The sequence below is a fragment of the Scyliorhinus torazame genome, chromosome 4, assembly GCF_047496885.1.
Source record: "Scyliorhinus torazame isolate Kashiwa2021f chromosome 4, sScyTor2.1, whole genome shotgun sequence".
In the NCBI taxonomy this organism is placed as follows: domain Eukaryota; kingdom Metazoa; phylum Chordata; class Chondrichthyes; order Carcharhiniformes; family Scyliorhinidae; genus Scyliorhinus; species Scyliorhinus torazame.
Window position 1 is genome coordinate 9,162,672 of NC_092710.1, and position 16,562 is coordinate 9,179,233.

General features: G+C 61.6%; 1 protein-coding gene across 2 annotated transcripts in view; it reads right to left on the minus strand.

The window, feature by feature from the left end:
- Window positions 1-16,562, minus strand: part of LOC140411551 (NACHT, LRR and PYD domains-containing protein 3-like) — a 109,760-nt gene that overhangs the window by 45,852 nt on the left and 47,346 nt on the right. For both annotated transcript variants that reach the window (XM_072500633.1, XM_072500632.1), the window contains one exon: window positions 8,410-8,574. In XM_072500633.1, the coding sequence (XP_072356734.1) occupies window positions 8,410-8,574 (165 nt within the window). The remainder of the gene's footprint in view (window positions 1-8,409; window positions 8,575-16,562) is intronic.

Consider the following 16,562-nt stretch of genomic DNA (forward strand, 5'->3'; position numbering starts at 1 on the left):
TGGAGGAGAGGGAGCGAATCAGAGCGGGGTGGAGGAGCGAGGGAGCGAATCAGAGCGGGGTGGAGGAGAGAGGGAGCGAATCAGAGCAGGGTGGAGGAGAGAGGGAGTGAATCAGAGCGGGGTGGAGGAGAGAGGTAGCGAATCAGAGCAGGGTGGAGGAGAGAGGGAGCGAATCAGAGCAGGGTGGAGGAGAGAGGGAGCGAATCAGAGCGGGGTGGAGGAGCGAGGGAGCGAATCAGAGCGGGGTGGAGGAGAGAGGGAGCGAATCAGAGCGGGGTGGACGAGAGAGGGAGTGAATCAGAGCAGGGTGGAGGAGAGAGGGAGCGAATCAGAGCGGGGTGGACGAGAGAGGGAGTGAATCAGAGCGGGGTGGAGGAGAGAGGTAGCGAATCAGAGCGGGGTGGAGGAGAGAGGGAGCGAATCAGAGCGGGGTGGAGGAGAGAGGTAGCGAATCAGAGCAGGGTGGAGGAGAGAGGGAGCGAATCAGAGCGGGGGGGACGAGAGAGGGAGTGAATCAGAGCGGGGTGGAGGAGAGAGGTCGCGAATCAGAGCGAGGTGGAGGAGAGAGGGAGCGAATCAAAGCGGGGTGGAGGAGAGAGGGAGCGAATCAGAGCAGGGTGGAGGAGAGAGGGAGCGAATCAGAGCAGGGTGGAGGAGAGAGGGAGCGAATCAGAGCGGGGTGGAGGAGAGAGGGAGCGAATCAGAGCGGGGTGAAGGAGAGAGGGAGCGAATCAGAGCGGGGTGGAGGAGCGAGGGAGCGAATCAGAGCGGGGTGGAGGAGAGAGGGAGCGAATCAGAGCGGGGTGGAGGAGAGAGGGAGCGAATCAGAGCGGGGTGGAGGAGAGAGGGAGTGAATCAGAGCGGGGTGGAGGAGAGAGGGAGCGAATCAGAGCGGGGTGGAGGAGAGAGGGAGCGAATCAGAGAGAGGTGGAGGAGAGAGGGAGCGAATCAGAGAGAGGTGGAGGAGAGAGGGAGCGAATCAGGGCGGGGTGGAGGAGAGAGGGAGCGAATCAGAGCGGGGTGGAGAGAGGGACGAAGCGAATCAGAGCGGGGTGGAGGAGAGAGAGAGCGAATCAGAGTGGGGTGGAGGAGAGAGGGAGTGAATCAGAGCGGGGTGGAGGAGAGAGGGAGCTAATCAGAGAGAGGTGGAGGAGAGAGGGAGCGAATCAGGGCGGGGTGGAGGAGAGAGGGAGCGAATCAGAGCGGGGTGGATGAGAGAGGGAGTGAATCAGAGCGGGGTGGAGGAGAGAGGGAGCGAATCAGAGCGGGGTGGATGAGAGAGATGGAGCGAATCAGAGCGGGGTGGAGGAGAGAGGGAGCGAATCAGAGCGGGGTGGAGGAGAGAGGGAGCGAATCAGAGAGAGGTGGAGGAGAGAGGGAGCGAATCAGGGCGGGGTGGAGGAGAGAGGGAGCGAATCAGAGCGGGGTGGAGAGAGGGACGAAGCGAATCAGAGCGAGGTGGAGGAGAGAGGGAGTGAATCAGAGAGGGGTGGAGGAGAGAGGGAGTGAATCAGAGCGGGGTGGAGGAGAGAGGGAGCGAATCAGAGCGGGGTGGAGGAGAAAGGGAGCGAATCAGAGCGAGGTGGACGAGAGAGGGAGCGAATCAGAGCGGGGTGGACGAGAGAGGGAGTGAATCAGAGCGGGGTGGAGGAGAGAGGGAGCGAATCAGAGCGGGGTGGACGAGAGAGGGAGTGAATCAGAGCGGGGTGGAGGAGAGAGGGAGCGAATCAGAGCGGGGTGGACGAGAGAGGGAGTGAATCAGAGCGGGGTGGAGGAGAGAGGGAGTGAATCAGAGCGGGGTGGAGGAGAGAGGGAGCGAATCAGAGCAGGGTGGAGGAGAGAAGGAGCGAATCAGAGCGGGGTGGAGGAGAGAGGGAGCGAATCAGAGCGGGGTGGAGGAGAGAGGTAGCGAATCAGAGCAGGGTGGAGGAGAGAGGGAGCGAATCAGAGCGGGGTGGAGGAGAGAGGGAGCGAATCAGAGCGGGGTGGAGAGAGGGAGCGAATCAGAGCGGGGTGGAGGAGAGAGGGAGCGAATCAGAGCGGGGTGGAGGAGAGGGAGCGAATCAGAGCGGGGTGGAGGAGAGAGGGAGTGAATCAGAGCAGGGTGGAGGAGAGAGGGAGTGAATCAGAGCAGGGTGGAGGAGAGAGGGAGCGAATCAGAGCGGGGTGGAGGAGAGAGGGAGCGAATCAGAGCGGGGTGGAGAGAGGGAGCGAATCAGAGCGGGGTGGAGGAGAGAGGGACCGAATCAGAGTGGGGTGGAGGAGAGGGAGCGAATCAGAGCGGGGTGGAGGAGCGAGGGAGCGAATCAGAGCGGGGTGGAGGAGAGAGGGAGCGAATCAGAGCAGGGTGGAGGAGAGAGGGAGTGAATCAGAGCGGGGTGGAGGAGAGAGATAGCGAATCAGAGCAGGGTGGAGGAGAGAGGGAGCGAATCAGAGCGAGGTGGAGGAGAGAGGGAGCGAATCAGAGCGGGGTGGAGGAGCGAGGGAGCGAATCAGAGCGGGGTGGAGGAGAGAGGGAGCGAATCAGAGCGGGGTGGACGAGAGAGGGAGTGAATCAGAGCGGGGTGGACGAGAGAGGGAGTGAATCAGAGCGGGGTGGAGGAGAGAGGGAGCGAATCAGAGCGGGGTGGAGGAGCGAGGGAGCGAATCAGAGCAGGGTGGAGGAGAGAGGGAGCGAATCAGAGCAGGGTGGAGGAGAGAGGGAGCGAATCAGAGCGGGGTGGAGGAGAGAGGGAGCGAATCAGAGCGGGGTGGAGGAGAGAGGGAGCGAATCAGAGCGGGTTGGAGGAGCGAGGGAGCGAATCAGAGCGGGGTGGAGGAGAGAGGGAGCGAATCAGAGCGGGGTGGAGGAGAGAGGGAGTGAATCAGAGCGGGGTGGAGGAGAGAGGGAGCGAATCAGAGCGGGGTGGAGGAGAGAGGGAGCGAATCAGAGAGGTGGAGGAGAGAGGGAGCGAATCAGAGAGAGGTGGAGGAGAGAGGGAGCGAATCAGGGCGGGGTGGAGGAGAGAGGGAGCGAATCAGAGCGGGGTGGAGAGAGGGACGCAGCGAATCAGAGCGGGGTGGAGGAGAGAGAGAGCGAATCAGAGTGGGGTGGAGGAGAGAGGGAGTGAATCAGAGCGGGGTGGAGGAGAGAGGGAGCGAATCAGAGCGAGGTGGAGGAGAGAGGGAGCGAATCAGAGCGGGGTGGATTAGAGAGGGAGTGAATCAGAGCGGGGTGGAGGAGGGAGCGAATCAGAGCGGGGTGGAGGAGAGAGGGAGCGAATCAGAGCGAGGTGGAGGAGAGAGGGAGCGAATCAGTGCGGGGTGGAGGAGAGAGGGAGCGAATCAGAGCGGGGTGGAGGAGAGAGGGAGCGAATCAGAGCAAGGTGGAGGAGAGAGGGAGTGAATCAGAGCGGGGTGGAGGAGAGAGGGAGCGAATCAGAGCGGGGTGGAGGAGAGAGGGAGCGAATCAGAGTGAGGTGGAGGAGAGAGGGAGCGAATCAGAGCGGGGTGGAGGAGAGAGGGAGCGAATCAGAGCGGGGTGGAGGAGAGAGGGAGCGAATCAGAGCGGGGTGGAGGAGAGAGGGGGCGAATCAGAGCGGGGTGGAGGAGAGAGGGAGCGAATCAGAGCGGGGTGGAGGAGAGGGAGCGAATCAGAGCGGGGTGGAGGAGAGAGGGAGCGAATCAGAGCGGGGTGGAGGAGAGAGGGAGCTAATCAGCGAGGTGAAGGAGAGAGGGAGCGAATCAGAGCGGGGTGGAGGAGAGAGGGAGCGAATCAGAGCAGGGTGGAGGAGAGAGGAAGCGAATCAGAGCGGGGTGGAGGAGAGAGGGAGCGAACCAGAGCGGGGTGGAGGAGAGAGGGAGCGAATCAGAGCGAGGTGGAGGAGAGAGGGAGCGAATCAGAGCGGGGTGGAGGAGAGAGGGAGCGAATCAGAGCGGGGTGGAGGAGAGAGGGAGCGAATCAGAGCAGGGTGGAGGAGAGAGAGGGAGCGAATCAGAGCAGGGTGGAGGAGAGAGGGAGCGAATCAGAGCGGGGTGGAGGAGAGAGAGGGAGCGAATCAGAGCAGGGTGGAGGAGAGAGGGAGCGAATCAGAGCGGGGTGGAGGAGAGAGGGAGCGAATCAGAGAGAGGTGGAGGAGAGAGGGAGCGAATCAGGGCGGGGTGGAGGAGAGAGGGAGCGAATCACAGCGGGGTGGAGAGAGGGACGAAGCGAATCAGAGCGGGGTGGAGGAGAGAGGGAACGATTCAGAGCGGGGTGGAGGAGAGAGGGAGCGAATCAGAGTGGGGTGGAGGAGAGAGGGAGCGAATCAGAGCGGGGTGGAGGAGAGAGGGAGCGAATCCGAGCGGGGTGGAGGAGAGAGGGAGCGAATCAGAGCGGGGTGGAGGAGAGAGGGAGCGAATCAGGGCGAGGTGGAGGAGAGCGGGAGCGAATCAGAGCGGGGTGGAGGAGAGAGGGAGCGAATCAGAGCAGGGTGGAGGAGAGAGGGAGCGAATCAGAGCGGGGTGGAAGAGAGAGGGAGCGAATCAGGGCGGGGTGGAGGAGAGAGGGAGCGAATCACAGCGGGGTGGAGAGAGGGACGAAGCGAATCAGAGCGGGGTGGAGGAGAGAGAGAGCGAATCAGAGCGGGGTGGGGGAGAGAGGGAGCGAATCAGAGCGGGGTGGAGGAGAGAGGGAGCGAATCAGAGCGGGGTGGAGGAGAGAGGGAGTGAATCAGAGCGGGGTGGAGGAGAGAGGGAGCGAATCAGAGCAGGGTGGAGGAGAGAGGGAGCGAATCAGAGCGGGGTGGAGGAGAGAGGGAGCGAATCAGAGCGGGGTGGAGGAGAGAGGGAGCTAATCAGAGAGAGGGGGAGGAGAGAGGGAGCGAATCAGGGCGGGGTGGAGGAGAGAGGGAGCGAATCAGAGCGGGGTGGATGAGAGAGGGAGTGAATCAGAGCGGGGTGGAGGAGAGAGGGAGCGAATCAGAGCGGGGTGGATGAGAGAGATGGAGCGAATCAGAGCGGGGTGGAGGAGAGAGGGAGCGAATCAGAGCGGGGTGGAGGAGAGAGGGAGCGAATCAGAGAGAGGTGGAGGAGAGAGGGAGCGAATCAGGGCGGGGTGGAGGAGAGAGGGAGCGAATCAGAGCGGGGTGGAGAGAGGGACGAAGCGAATCAGAGCGAGGTGGAGGAGAGAGGGAGTGAATCAGAGGGGTGGAGGAGAGAGGGAGTGAATCAGAGCGGGGTGGAGGAGAGAGGGAGCGAATCAGAGCGGGGTGGAGCAGAGAGGGAGCGAATCAGAGCGAGGTGGAGGAGAGAGGGAGCGAATCAGAGCGGGGTGGAGGAGAGAGGGAGCGAATCAGAGCAGGGTGGAGGAGAGAAGGAGCGAATCAGAGCGGGGTGGAGGAGAGAGGGAGCGAATCAGAGCGGGGTGGAGGAGAGAGGGAGTGAATCAGAGCAGGGTGGAGGAGAGAGGGAGCGAATCAGAGCGGGGTGGAGGAGAGAGGGAGCGAATCAGAGCGGGGTGGAGAGAGGGAGCGAATCAGAGCGGGGTGGAGGAGAGAGGGAGCGAATCAGAGCGGGGTGGAGGAGAGAGGGAGTGAATCAGAGCAGGGTGGAGGAGAGAGGGAGCGAATCAGAGCGGGGTGGAGGAGAGAGGGAGCGAATCAGAGCGGGGTGGAGGAGAGAGGGAGCGAATCAGAGCGGGGTGGAGGAGCGAGGGAGCGAATCAGTGCGGGGTGGAGGAGAGAGGGAGCGAATCAGAGCGGGGTGGAGGAGAGAGGGAGTGAATCAGAGCGGGGTGGAGGAGAGAGGGAGCGAATCAGAGCGGGGTGGAGGAGAGAGGGAGCGAATCAGAGAGAGGTGGAGGAGAGAGGGAGCGAATCAGAGAGAGGTGGAGGAGAGAGGGAGCGAATCAGGGCGGGGTGGAGGAGAGAGGGAGCGAATCAGAGCGGGGTGGAGAGAGGGACGAAGCGAATCAGAGCGGGGTGGAGGAGAGAGAGAGCGAATCAGAGTGGGGTGGAGGAGAGAGGGAGTGAATCAGAGCGGGGTGGAGGAGAGAGGGAGCTAATATCAGAGAGAGGTGGAGGAGAGAGGGAGCGAATCAGGGCGGGGTGGAGGAGAGAGGGAGCGAATCAGAGCGGGGTGGATTAGAGAGGGAGTGAATCAGAGCGGGGTGGAGGAGAGAGGGAGCGAATCAGAGCGAGGTGGAGGAGAGAGGGAGCGAATCAGAGCGAGGTGGAGGAGAGAGGGAGCGAATCAGTGCGGGGTGGAGGAGAGAGGGAGCGAATCAGAGCGGGGTGGAGGAGAGAGGGAGCGAATCAGAGCAAGGTGGAGGAGAGAGGGAGTGAATCAGAGCGGGGTGGAGGAGAGAGGGAGCGAATCAGAGCGGGGTGGAGGAGAGAGGGAGCGAATCAGAGTGAGGTGGAGGAGAGAGGGAGCGAATCAGAGCGGGGTGGAGGAGAGAGGGAGCGAATCAGAGCAGGGTGGAGGAGAGAGGGAGCGAATCAGAGCGGGGTGGAGGAGAGAGGGGGCGAATCAGAGCGGGGTGGAGGAGAGAGGGAGCGAATCAGAGCGGGGTGGAGGAGAGGGAGCGAATCAGAGCGGGGTGGAGGAGAGAGGGAGCGAATCAGAGCGGGGTGGAGGAGAGAGGGAGCGAATCAGAGCAGGGTGGAGGAGAGAGGAAGCGAATCAGAGCGGGGTGGAGGAGAGAGGGAGCGAACCAGAGCGGGGTGGAGGAGAGAGGGAGCGAATCAGAGCGAGGTGGAGGAGAGAGGGAGCGAATCAGAGCGGGGTGGAGGAGAGAGGGAGCGAATCAGAGCGGGGTGGAGGAGAGAGGGAGCGAATCAGAGCAGGGTGGAGGAGAGAGAGGGAGCGAATCAGAGCAGGGTGGAGGAGAGAGGGAGCGAATCAGAGCGGGTTGGAGGAGAGAGGGAGCGAATCAGAGCAGTGTGGAGGAGAGAGGGAGCGAATCAGAGCGGGGTGGAGGAGAGAGGGAGCGAATCAGAGAGAGGTGGAGGAGAGAGGGAGCGAATCAGTGCGGGGTGGAGGAGAGAGGGAGCGAATCACAGCGGGGTGGAGAGAGGGACGAAGCGAATCAGAGCGGGGTGGAGGAGAGAGGGAACGAATCAGAGCGGGGTGGAGGAGAGAGGGAGCGAATCAGAGTGGGGTGGAGGAGAGAGGGAGCGAATCAGGGCGAGGTGGAGGAGAGAGGGAGCGAATCAGAGCGGGGTGGATGAGAGAGGGAGCGAATCAGAGCAGGGTGGAGGAGAGAGGGAGCGAATCAGAGCGGGGTGGAGGAGAGAGAGAGCGAATCAGAGCGGGGTGGAGGAGAGAGGGAGCGAATCAGAGTGGGGTGGAGGAGAGAGGGAGCGAACCAGAGCGGGGTGGAGGAGAGAGGGAGCGAATCAGAGCGGGGTGGAGGAGAGAGGGAGCTAATCAGCGAGGTGAAGGAGAGAGGGAGCGAATCAGAGCGGGGTGGAGGAGAGAGGGAGTGAATCAGAGCGGGGTGGAGGAGAGAGGAAGCGAATCAGAGCGGGGTGGAGGAGAGAGGGAGCGAACCAGAGCGGGGTGGAGGAGAGAGGGAGCGAATCAGAGCGGGGTGGAGGAGAGAGGGATCGAATCAGAGCGGGGTGGAGGAGAGAGGGAGCGAATCAGAGCAGGGTGGAGGAGAGAGGGATCTAATCAGCGAGGTGAAGGAGAGAGGGAGCGAATCAGAGCGGGGTGGAGGTGAGAGGGAGCGAATCAGAGCAGGGTGGAGGAGAGAGGAAGCGAATCAGAGCGGGGTGGAGGAGAGAGGGAGCGAACCAGAGCGGGGTGGAGGAGAGAGGGAGCGAATCAGAGCGGGGTGGAGGAGAGAGGGATCGAATCAGAGCAGGGTGGAGGAGAGAGGGAGCGAATCAGAGCAGGGTGGAGGAGAGAGGGAGCGAATCAGAGCGGGGTGGAGGAGAGAGGGAACGAATCAGAGCGGGGTGGAGGAGAGGGGGAGTGAATCAGAGCGGGGTGGAGGGGAGGGGGAACGAATCAGAGCGGGGTGGAGGAGAGGGGGAGTGAATCAGAGCGGGGTGGAGGAGAGGGGGAGTGAATCAGAGCGAGGGGGAGTGAATCAGAGCGGGGTGGAGGAGAGGGGGAGCGAATCAGAGCGGGATGGAGAAGGGGAGCAAATCAGCAGGGTAATGGAGGAAAGGGGGAAGGGTCGAGGGGCAGGGTGAGGGAGGGAAGGAGGAAGGGTCGAGGGGCAAAGTGAGGGAGGGAACGGGGTAGGGCCGAGGGGCAAAGTGAGGGAGGGAACGGGGTAGGGTTGAGGCACAAAGTGAGGGAGGGAACGGGGTAGGGTCGAGGGGCTGGGTGAAGGTCATGGGGCAGGGTGAGGGAGGGAGGGAGGATCGAGGGGCAGGGTGAGGGAGGGAAGGGGGTAGGCTCGAGGAGCAGGAGGACAAACTCACTCACTCAACTCACCCGAGTTTGCGAATCTTACTCTTCCTGATCCCGATGCTGAGTTTGCGGAGTCCCGCGTCTCCCAGCTGGTTCCTGTCCAGGATCAACCAGCTGAGTTTGTGCAGCGACTCCAGTAAGTTACTCAGGCCCTGGGCACACGCCTCGGTCAGCCGGTTCCCGTCCAGCCTGCGGACCAAAGGCAGACTTTCAGAGGGGAGCGAGAGAGAGGGAGGGAGAGGGAGGGAGGGAGAGAGAGGGAGAGAGAGGGATGGAGAGGGAGGGGGGAGAGAGGGGGGAGGGAGGGAGAGAGAGGGAGGGAGAGGGATGGAGAGGAGGAGGGAGAGAGAGGGAGGGAGAGGGGGAGAGAGAGGGAGAGGGGGAGAGGGGGAGGGAGAGGGGGAGAGAGAGGGGGAGGGAGAGGGAGAGAGAGGGGGAGGGAGAGGGAGGGAGAGGGGGAGGGGGAGAGAGAGGGAGGGGGAGGGAGGGGGAGGGAGGGGCGGAGAGAGAGGGAGAGGGGGAGGGAGAGGGAGGGAGAGGGGAGGGAGAGGGGGAGAGAGAGGGGGAGGGAGAGGGGGAGGGAGAGGGGGAGGGGGAGGGAGAGGGGGAGGGAGAGGGGGAGAGAGAGGGAGAGGGGGAGGGAGGGGAGAGAGAGGGGGAGGGAGAGGGGGGAGGGAGAGGTGGAGGGGGAGGGGAGAGGGGGAGGGAGAGGTGGAGGGGGAGGGAGAGGGAGAGGGAGGGGAGAGGGGAGGGAGAGGGAGAGAGAGGGAGGGAGAGGGGGAGGGAGAGGGAGAGGGGGAGGGAGGGAGAGAGAGAGGGAGGGAGAGGGGGAGAGAGAGAGGGAGGGAGGAGGGGCGGAGAGAGAGGGGAGAGGGGAGGGAGAGGGACGGGGGGAGAGAGAGCGGAGGGGAGGGAGAGGGGGGGGAGAGAGGGAGACGGGGAGAGAGGGAGAGGGAGAGGGAGAGGGAGGGAGAGGGAGAGGGAGAGGGGGAGGGAGGGAGAGAGAGAGGGAGGGAGAGGGGGAGAGAGAGGGAGGGAGGGAGGGGCGGAGAGAGAGGGAGAGGGGAGGGAGAGGGACGGGGGGAGAGAGAGCGAGAGGGAGGGAGAGGGGGAGAGAGGGAGACGGGGAGAGAGGGAGAGGGGGAGAGAGAGGGGGGGAGAGAGGAGTGAGGGGGGAGAGAGAGAGAGGGGGAGGGAGGAGAGGGGGAGAGAGAGAGAGGGGGAGGGAGAGGGGGGAGAGAGAGAGAGGGGGAGAGAGAGAGAGGGGGAGAGAGAGAGGAGGGGGGAGGGAGAGAGGGAGAGGGGGCGAGAGAGGGAGGGGGAGGGAGGGAGGGGGGGAGGGGAGAGGGGAGAAGGGGAGAGAGAGAGGGGGGGAGGGAGAGAGGGGGGGAGGGAGAGAGGGGAGAGAGAGGGGGAGGGAGGGAGGGAGAGGGGGAGAGGGGAGAGAGGGGAGAGGGGGAGAGAGAGAGGGGGAGAGGGGAGGGAGGGAGAGGGGGAGGAGGAGAGGGGGAGAGAGAGGGAGACGGTGAGAGAGAGGGGGAGGAAGGAGGGGAGAGGGGGGAGGGAGAGGGAGAGAGAGGGGGAGGGAGAGGGAGGGGGAGGGAGAGGGGGGGAGAGAGGGAGACGGGGAGAGAGGGAGAGGGGAAGAGAGAGGAGGGGGGGAAGAGGGGGAGAGAGAGGGGGGGAGGGAGGGGGGGGGAGGGAGGGGGAGAGAGAGAGAGGGGGTGAGAGAGGGAGGGGAGGGAGGGAGGGGGGGGAGGGAGGGAGGGGGGAGAGAGAGAGGGGAGAGAGGGGGAGAGAGAGGGAGAGGGGAGGAGAGGGAGGGGGGAGAGAGAGAGAGGGGAGGAGGGAGAGGGGGAGAGGGAGAGAGGGAGAGGAGAGGGGGAGAGAGAGAGGGGAGGGAGGGAGGAGAGGGAGAGGGGAGAGAGGAGGGGGAGAGAGGAGGGGGAGAGGGAGGGGGAGAGGGAGGGAGAGGAGGGAGAGGAGAGGGGAGAGGGGGAGAGGAGAGGGAGACGGGAGAGGAGAGGGGAGGAGGGAGGGGGGAGAGGAGAGGGAGAGGGAGAAGAGGGGAGGAGGGAGAGAGGGAGAGGGAGGGAGGGAGAGAGGGAGAGAGTGAGGGAGGAGGGGAAGGGGAGGAGAGAGGGAGCGGGGGTGAGGGAGAGAGGGAGCGGGGGGGAGGGAGGGAGGGAGAGAGGGAGAGGGAGGGAGAGGGGGGAGGGAGAGAGGGAGCGGGGGGGGAGAGAGGGAGGGAGAGGGAGGGAGAGGGGGAGAGAGAGAGGGAGAGGGAGAGGGAGAGGGGGGAGGGAGGGAGGGAGAGGGGGTGAGAGAGAGAGAGAGGGGGGAGGGAGGAGAGATGGGGAGGGAGGGAGCGGGGGAGGGAGGGAGGGAGAGAGGAGGAGGAGAGATGGGGAGGGAGGGAGCGGGGGAGGGAGGGAGGGAGAGAGGAGGGAGGGAGAGCCAAAGGGAAAGGGGGAGGGAGAGAGGGAGCATAGACACGCAGAGACCCAGCCCTCTCCTCCCCAACTCCTACATCCCTCCCAATCTCTGTAACCTCCTCCAGCCACTACAACCCTCCCAATCTCTGTCACCTCCTCCAGCCCCTACAACCCTCCCTATCTCTGTAACCTCCTCCAGCCCCAACACCCCTCCCTATCACTGTAACCTCCTCCAACCCCTACACCCTCCCTATCTGTCACCTCCTCCAACCCTACACCCCTCCCTATCTCTGTCACCTCCTCCAGCCCCTACAACCCTCCCTATCTCTGTAACCTCCTCCAGCCCCAACAGCCCAATCTCTGTAACCTCCTCCAGCCCCTACAACCCTCCCTATCTCTGGACCCTCCTCCAGCCCCTACAACCCTCCCTATCTGTAACCACCTCCAGCCCCTACACCCCCTCCCTATCTCTCTAACCTCTTCCAGCCCCCTACAACCCTCCCTATCTCTGTAACCTCCTCCAGCCCCTACACCCCTCCCTATCTCTGTAACCTCCAGCCCCGACAAACCTCCCTATCTCTGCAACCTCCTCCAGGCCCTACAACCCTCCCTATCTCTGTAATCTCCTCCAGCCCCGACAACTCTATCTCTGTAATCTCCTCCAGCCCCGACAACTCTATCTCTGTAACCTCCTCCAGCCCCTACAACCCTCCCTATCTCTGTAACCTCCTCCAGGCCCTGCAACCCTCCCTATCTCTGTAACCTCTCCAACCCCGACAACCCTCCCTATCTCTGTAACCTCCTCCAACCCCCTACAACCCTCCCTGTCTCTGTAACCTCCTCCAGTCCCTACAACCCTCCCTATCTCTGTAACCTCCTACTGCCCCCTAAACCCCTCCCTATCTCTGTAACCTCCTCCAGTCCCTACAACCCTCCCTATCTATGTAACCTCCTCCAGTCCCTACAACCCTCCCTATCTTTGTAACCTCCTCCAGCCCCTACAACCCTCCCTATCACTGTAACCTCCTCCAGTCCCTACAACCCTCCCTATCTCTGTAACCTCCTCCAGTCCCTACAACCCTCCCTATCTCTGTAACCTCCTCCAGCCCCTACAACCCTCCCTATCTCTGTAACCTCCTCCAGGCCCTGCAACCCTCCCTATCTCTGTAACCTCTCCAACCCCGACAACCCTCCCTATCTCTGTAACCTCCTCCAACCCCCTACAACCCTCCCTGTCTCTGTAACCTCCTCCAGTCCCTACAACCCTCCCTATCTCTGTAACCTCCTCCAGCCCCTTACACCCCTCCCTATCTCTGTAACCTCCTCCAGTCCCTACAACCCTCCCTATCTCTGTAACCTCCTCCAGTCCCTACAACCCTCCTGATCTCTGTAACCACCTGCAGCCCCTACACACCCTCCCTATCTCTCTAACCTCTTCCAGCACCCTACAACCCTCCTTATCTCTGTAACCTCCTCCAGCCCCGACACCCCTCCCTATCTCTGTAATCTCCTGCAGCCCCGACCACCCTCCCTATCTCTGTAACCTCCTCCAGGCCCTACAACCATCCCTATCTCTGTAATCTCCTGCAGCCCCGACCACCGTCCCTATCTTTGTAACCTCCTGCAGCCCCTACAACCCTCCCTATCACTGTAACCTCCTCCAGTCCCTACAACCCTCCCTATCTCTGTAACCTCCTCCAGCCCCTACAACCCTCCGTATCTCTGTAACCTCCTCCAGCCCCTACAACCTTCCCTATCTCTGTAACCACCTCCAGCCACAACAACCCTCCCTATCTCTGTAACCTCCTCAAGCCCCTACAACCTTCCCTATCTGTGACCTCCTCCAGCCCCTACAACCCTCCCAATTTCTGTGACCTCCTCCAGCCCCTACAAACCTCCCTATCTCTGTCACCTCCTCCAGTCCCTACAACCCTCCCTGTCTCTGTAACCTCCTCCAGCCCTTGCAACCCTCCCTATCTCTGGAACCTCCTCTAGCCCCTACAACCCTCCCTATCTCTGTAACCTCCTCTAGCCTATACAACCCTCCCTCTCTGTAACCTCCTCCAGCCCCTACACCCCTCCCTATCTCTGTAACCTCCTCCAGCCCCTACAACCCTCCCAATCTCTATAACCTCCTCCAGCCCCTACACCCCTCCCTATCTGTAAACTCCTCCAGTCCCTACAACCCTCCATATCTCTGTAACCTCCTCCAACCCCTACAACCCTCCCTATCTCTGTAACCTCCTCCAGCCCCTACAACCCTCCCTATCTGTTACCTCCTCCAGCCCCTACAACCCTCCCAATTTCTGTGACCTCCTCCAGGCCCTACAACCCTCCCCATCTCTGAAACCTCCTCCAGCCCCCGACAACCCTCCCTATCTCTGTAACCTCCTACAGCCCCTACAACCCTCACTATCTCTGTATCCACCTCCAGCACCTACACCCCCTCCCTATCTCTGTAACCCCCTCCAGCCCCTCCCTATCTCTGTAACCTCCTCCAACGCCCTACAACCCTCCCTGTCTCTGTAACCACCTCCAGCCCCTACACCCCCTCCCTATCTCTGTAACCTCCTCCAGCCCCCTACAACCCTCCCTATCTCTGAAACCTCCTCCAGCCCCTACAACCCTCCCTATCTCTCTAACCTCCTCCAGCCCCTTCAACCCTCCCTATCTCTGTAACCTCCTCCAGCCCCTGCAACCCTCACTATCTCTGTAACCACCTCCAGCCCCTGCACCCCCTCCCAATCTCTCTAACCTCCTCCAGCCCCCTACAACCATCCCTATCTCTGTAACCTCCTCCAGCCCCTACAACCCTCCCTATCTCTGTAACCTCCTCCAGCCCCCTACACCCCTCCCTATCTGTAACCTCCTCCAGTCCCTACAACCCTCCCTATCTCTGTAACCTCCTCCAGTCCCTACAACCCTCCCTATCTCTGTAACCACCTGCAGCCCCTACACCCCCTCCCTATCTCTCTAACCTCTTCCAGCCCCCTACAACCCTCCTTATCTCTGTAACCTCCTCCAGCCCCTACACCCCTCCCTATCTCTGTAATCTCCTGCAGCCCCGACCACCCTCCCTATCTCTGTAACCTCCTCCAGGCCCTACAACCCTCCCTATCTCTGTAACCTCCTCCAGCCCCTACAACCCTCCCTATCTCTGTAACCTCCTCCAGCCCCTACAACCCTCCCTATCTCTGTAACCTCCTCCAGCCCCTACACCCCTCCCTATCACTGTAACCTCTTCCAACCCCTACAACCCTCCCTATCTCTGTAACATACTCCAGCCTCTACACCCCTCCCTATCTCTGTAACCTCCTCCAGCCCCTACAACCCTCCCTATCTCTGTAACCTCCTCCAGCACCTACACACCTCCCTATTTCTGTAACCTCCTCCAGCCCCCTACAACCCTCCCTATCCCTGTAACCTCCTCCAGCCCCTGCAACCCTCACTATCTCTGTAACCACCTCCAGCCCCTACACCCCCTCCCTATCTCTCTAACCTCCTCCAGCCCCCTACAACGATCCCTATTTCTGTAACCTCCTCCAGCCCCTACAACCCTCCCTATCTCTGTAACCTCCTCCAGCCCCCTACACCCCTCCCTATCTGTAACCTCCTCCAGTCCCTACAACCCTCCCTATCTCTGTAACCTCCTCCAGTCCCTACAACCCTCCCTATCTCTGTAACCTCCTCCAGCCCCTACAACCCTCCCTATCTCTGTAACCACCTCCAGCCCCTACACCCCTCCCTATCTCTCTAACCACTTCCAGCCCCCTACAACCCTCCTTATCTCTGTAACCTCCTCCAGCCCCTACACCCCTCCCTATCTCTGTAACCTCCAGCCCCGACAACCCTCCCTATCTCTGTAACCTCCTCCAGGCCCTACAACCCTCCCTATCTCTGTAATCTCCCGCAGCCCGACCACCCTCCCTATCTCTGTAACCTCCTCCAGCCCCTACAACCCTCCCTATCTCTGTAACCTCCTCCAGCCCCTACAACCCTCCCTATCTCTGTAACCTCCTCCAGCACCTACACCCCTCCCTATCTCTGTAACCTCCTCCAGCCCCCTACAACCCTCCCTATCTCTGTAACCTCCTCCAACCCCCTACACCCCTCCCTATCTCTGTAACCACCTCCAGCCCGCACAACCCTCCCTATCTCTGTAACCTCCTCCAGCCCCCTACACCCCTCCCTATCTCTGTAACCTCCTCCAGTCCCTACAACACTCCCTATCTCTGTAACCTCCAGCCCCGACAACCCTCCCTATCTCTGTAACTTCCTCCAGGCCCTACAACCCTCCCTATCTCTGTAATCTCCTGCAGCCTCGACCACCCTCCCTATCTCTGTAACCTCCTCCAGGCCCTACAACCCTCCCTATCTCTGTAACCTCCTCCAGCCCCTACAACCCTCCCTATCTCTGTAACCTCCTCCAGCCCCTACAACCCTCCCTATCTCTGTAACCTCCTCCAGCCCCTACACCCCTCCCTATCACTGTAACCTCTTCCAACCCCTACAACCCTCCCTATCTCTGTAACATACTCCAGCCTCTACACCCCTCCCTATCTCTGTAACCTCCTCCAGCCCCTACAACCCTCCCTATCTCTGTAACCTCCTCCAGCACCTACACACCTCCCTATTTCTGTAACCTCCTCCAGCCCCCTACAACCCTCCCTATCCCTGTAACCTCCTCCAGCCCCTGCAACCCTCACTATCTCTGTAACCACCTCCAGCCCCTACACCCCCTCCCTATCTCTCTAACCTCCTCCAGCCCCCTACAACGATCCCTATTTCTGTAACCTCCTCCAGCCCCTACAACCCTCCCTATCTCTGTAACCTCCTCCAGCCCCCTACACCCCTCCCTATCTGTAACCTCCTCCAGTCCCTACAACCCTCCCTATCTCTGTAACCTCCTCCAGTCCCTACAACCCTCCCTATCTCTGTAACCTCCTCCAGCCCCTACAACCCTCCCTATCTCTGTAACCACCTCCAGCCCCTACACCCCTCCCTATCTCTCTAACCACTTCCAGCTCCCTACAACCCTCCTTATCTCTGTAACCTCCTCCAGCCCCTACACCCCTCCCTATCTCTGTAACCTCCAGCCCCGACAACCCTCCCTATCTCTGTAACCTCCTCCAGGCCCTACAACCCTCCCTATCTCTGTAATCTCCCGCAGCCCGACCACCCTCCCTATCTCTGTAACCTCCTCCAGCCCCTACAACCCTCCCTATCTCTGTAACCTCCTCCAGCCCCTACAACCCTCCCTATCTCTGTAACCTCCTCCAGCACCTACACCCCTCCCTATCTCTGTAACCTCCTCCAGCCCCCTACAACCCTCCCTATCTCTGTAACCTCCTCCAACCCCCTACACCCCTCCCTATCTCTGTAACCACCTCCAGCCCGCACAACCCTCCCTATCTCTGTAACCTCCTCCAGCCCCCTACACCCCTCCCTATCTCTGTAACCTCCTCCAGTCCCTACAACACTCCCTATCTCTGTAACCTCCAGCCCCGACAACCCTCCCTATCTCTGTAACTTCCTCCAGGCCCTACAACCCTCCCTATCTCTGTAATCTCCTGCAGCCTCGACCACCCTCCCTATCTCTGTAACCTCCTCCAGGCCCTACAACCCTCCCTATCTCTGTAACCTCCTCCAGCCCCTACAACCCTCCCTATCTCTGTAAACTCCTCCAGCCCCTACAACCCTCCCTATCTCTGTAACCTCCTCCATCCCCCTACACCCCTCCCT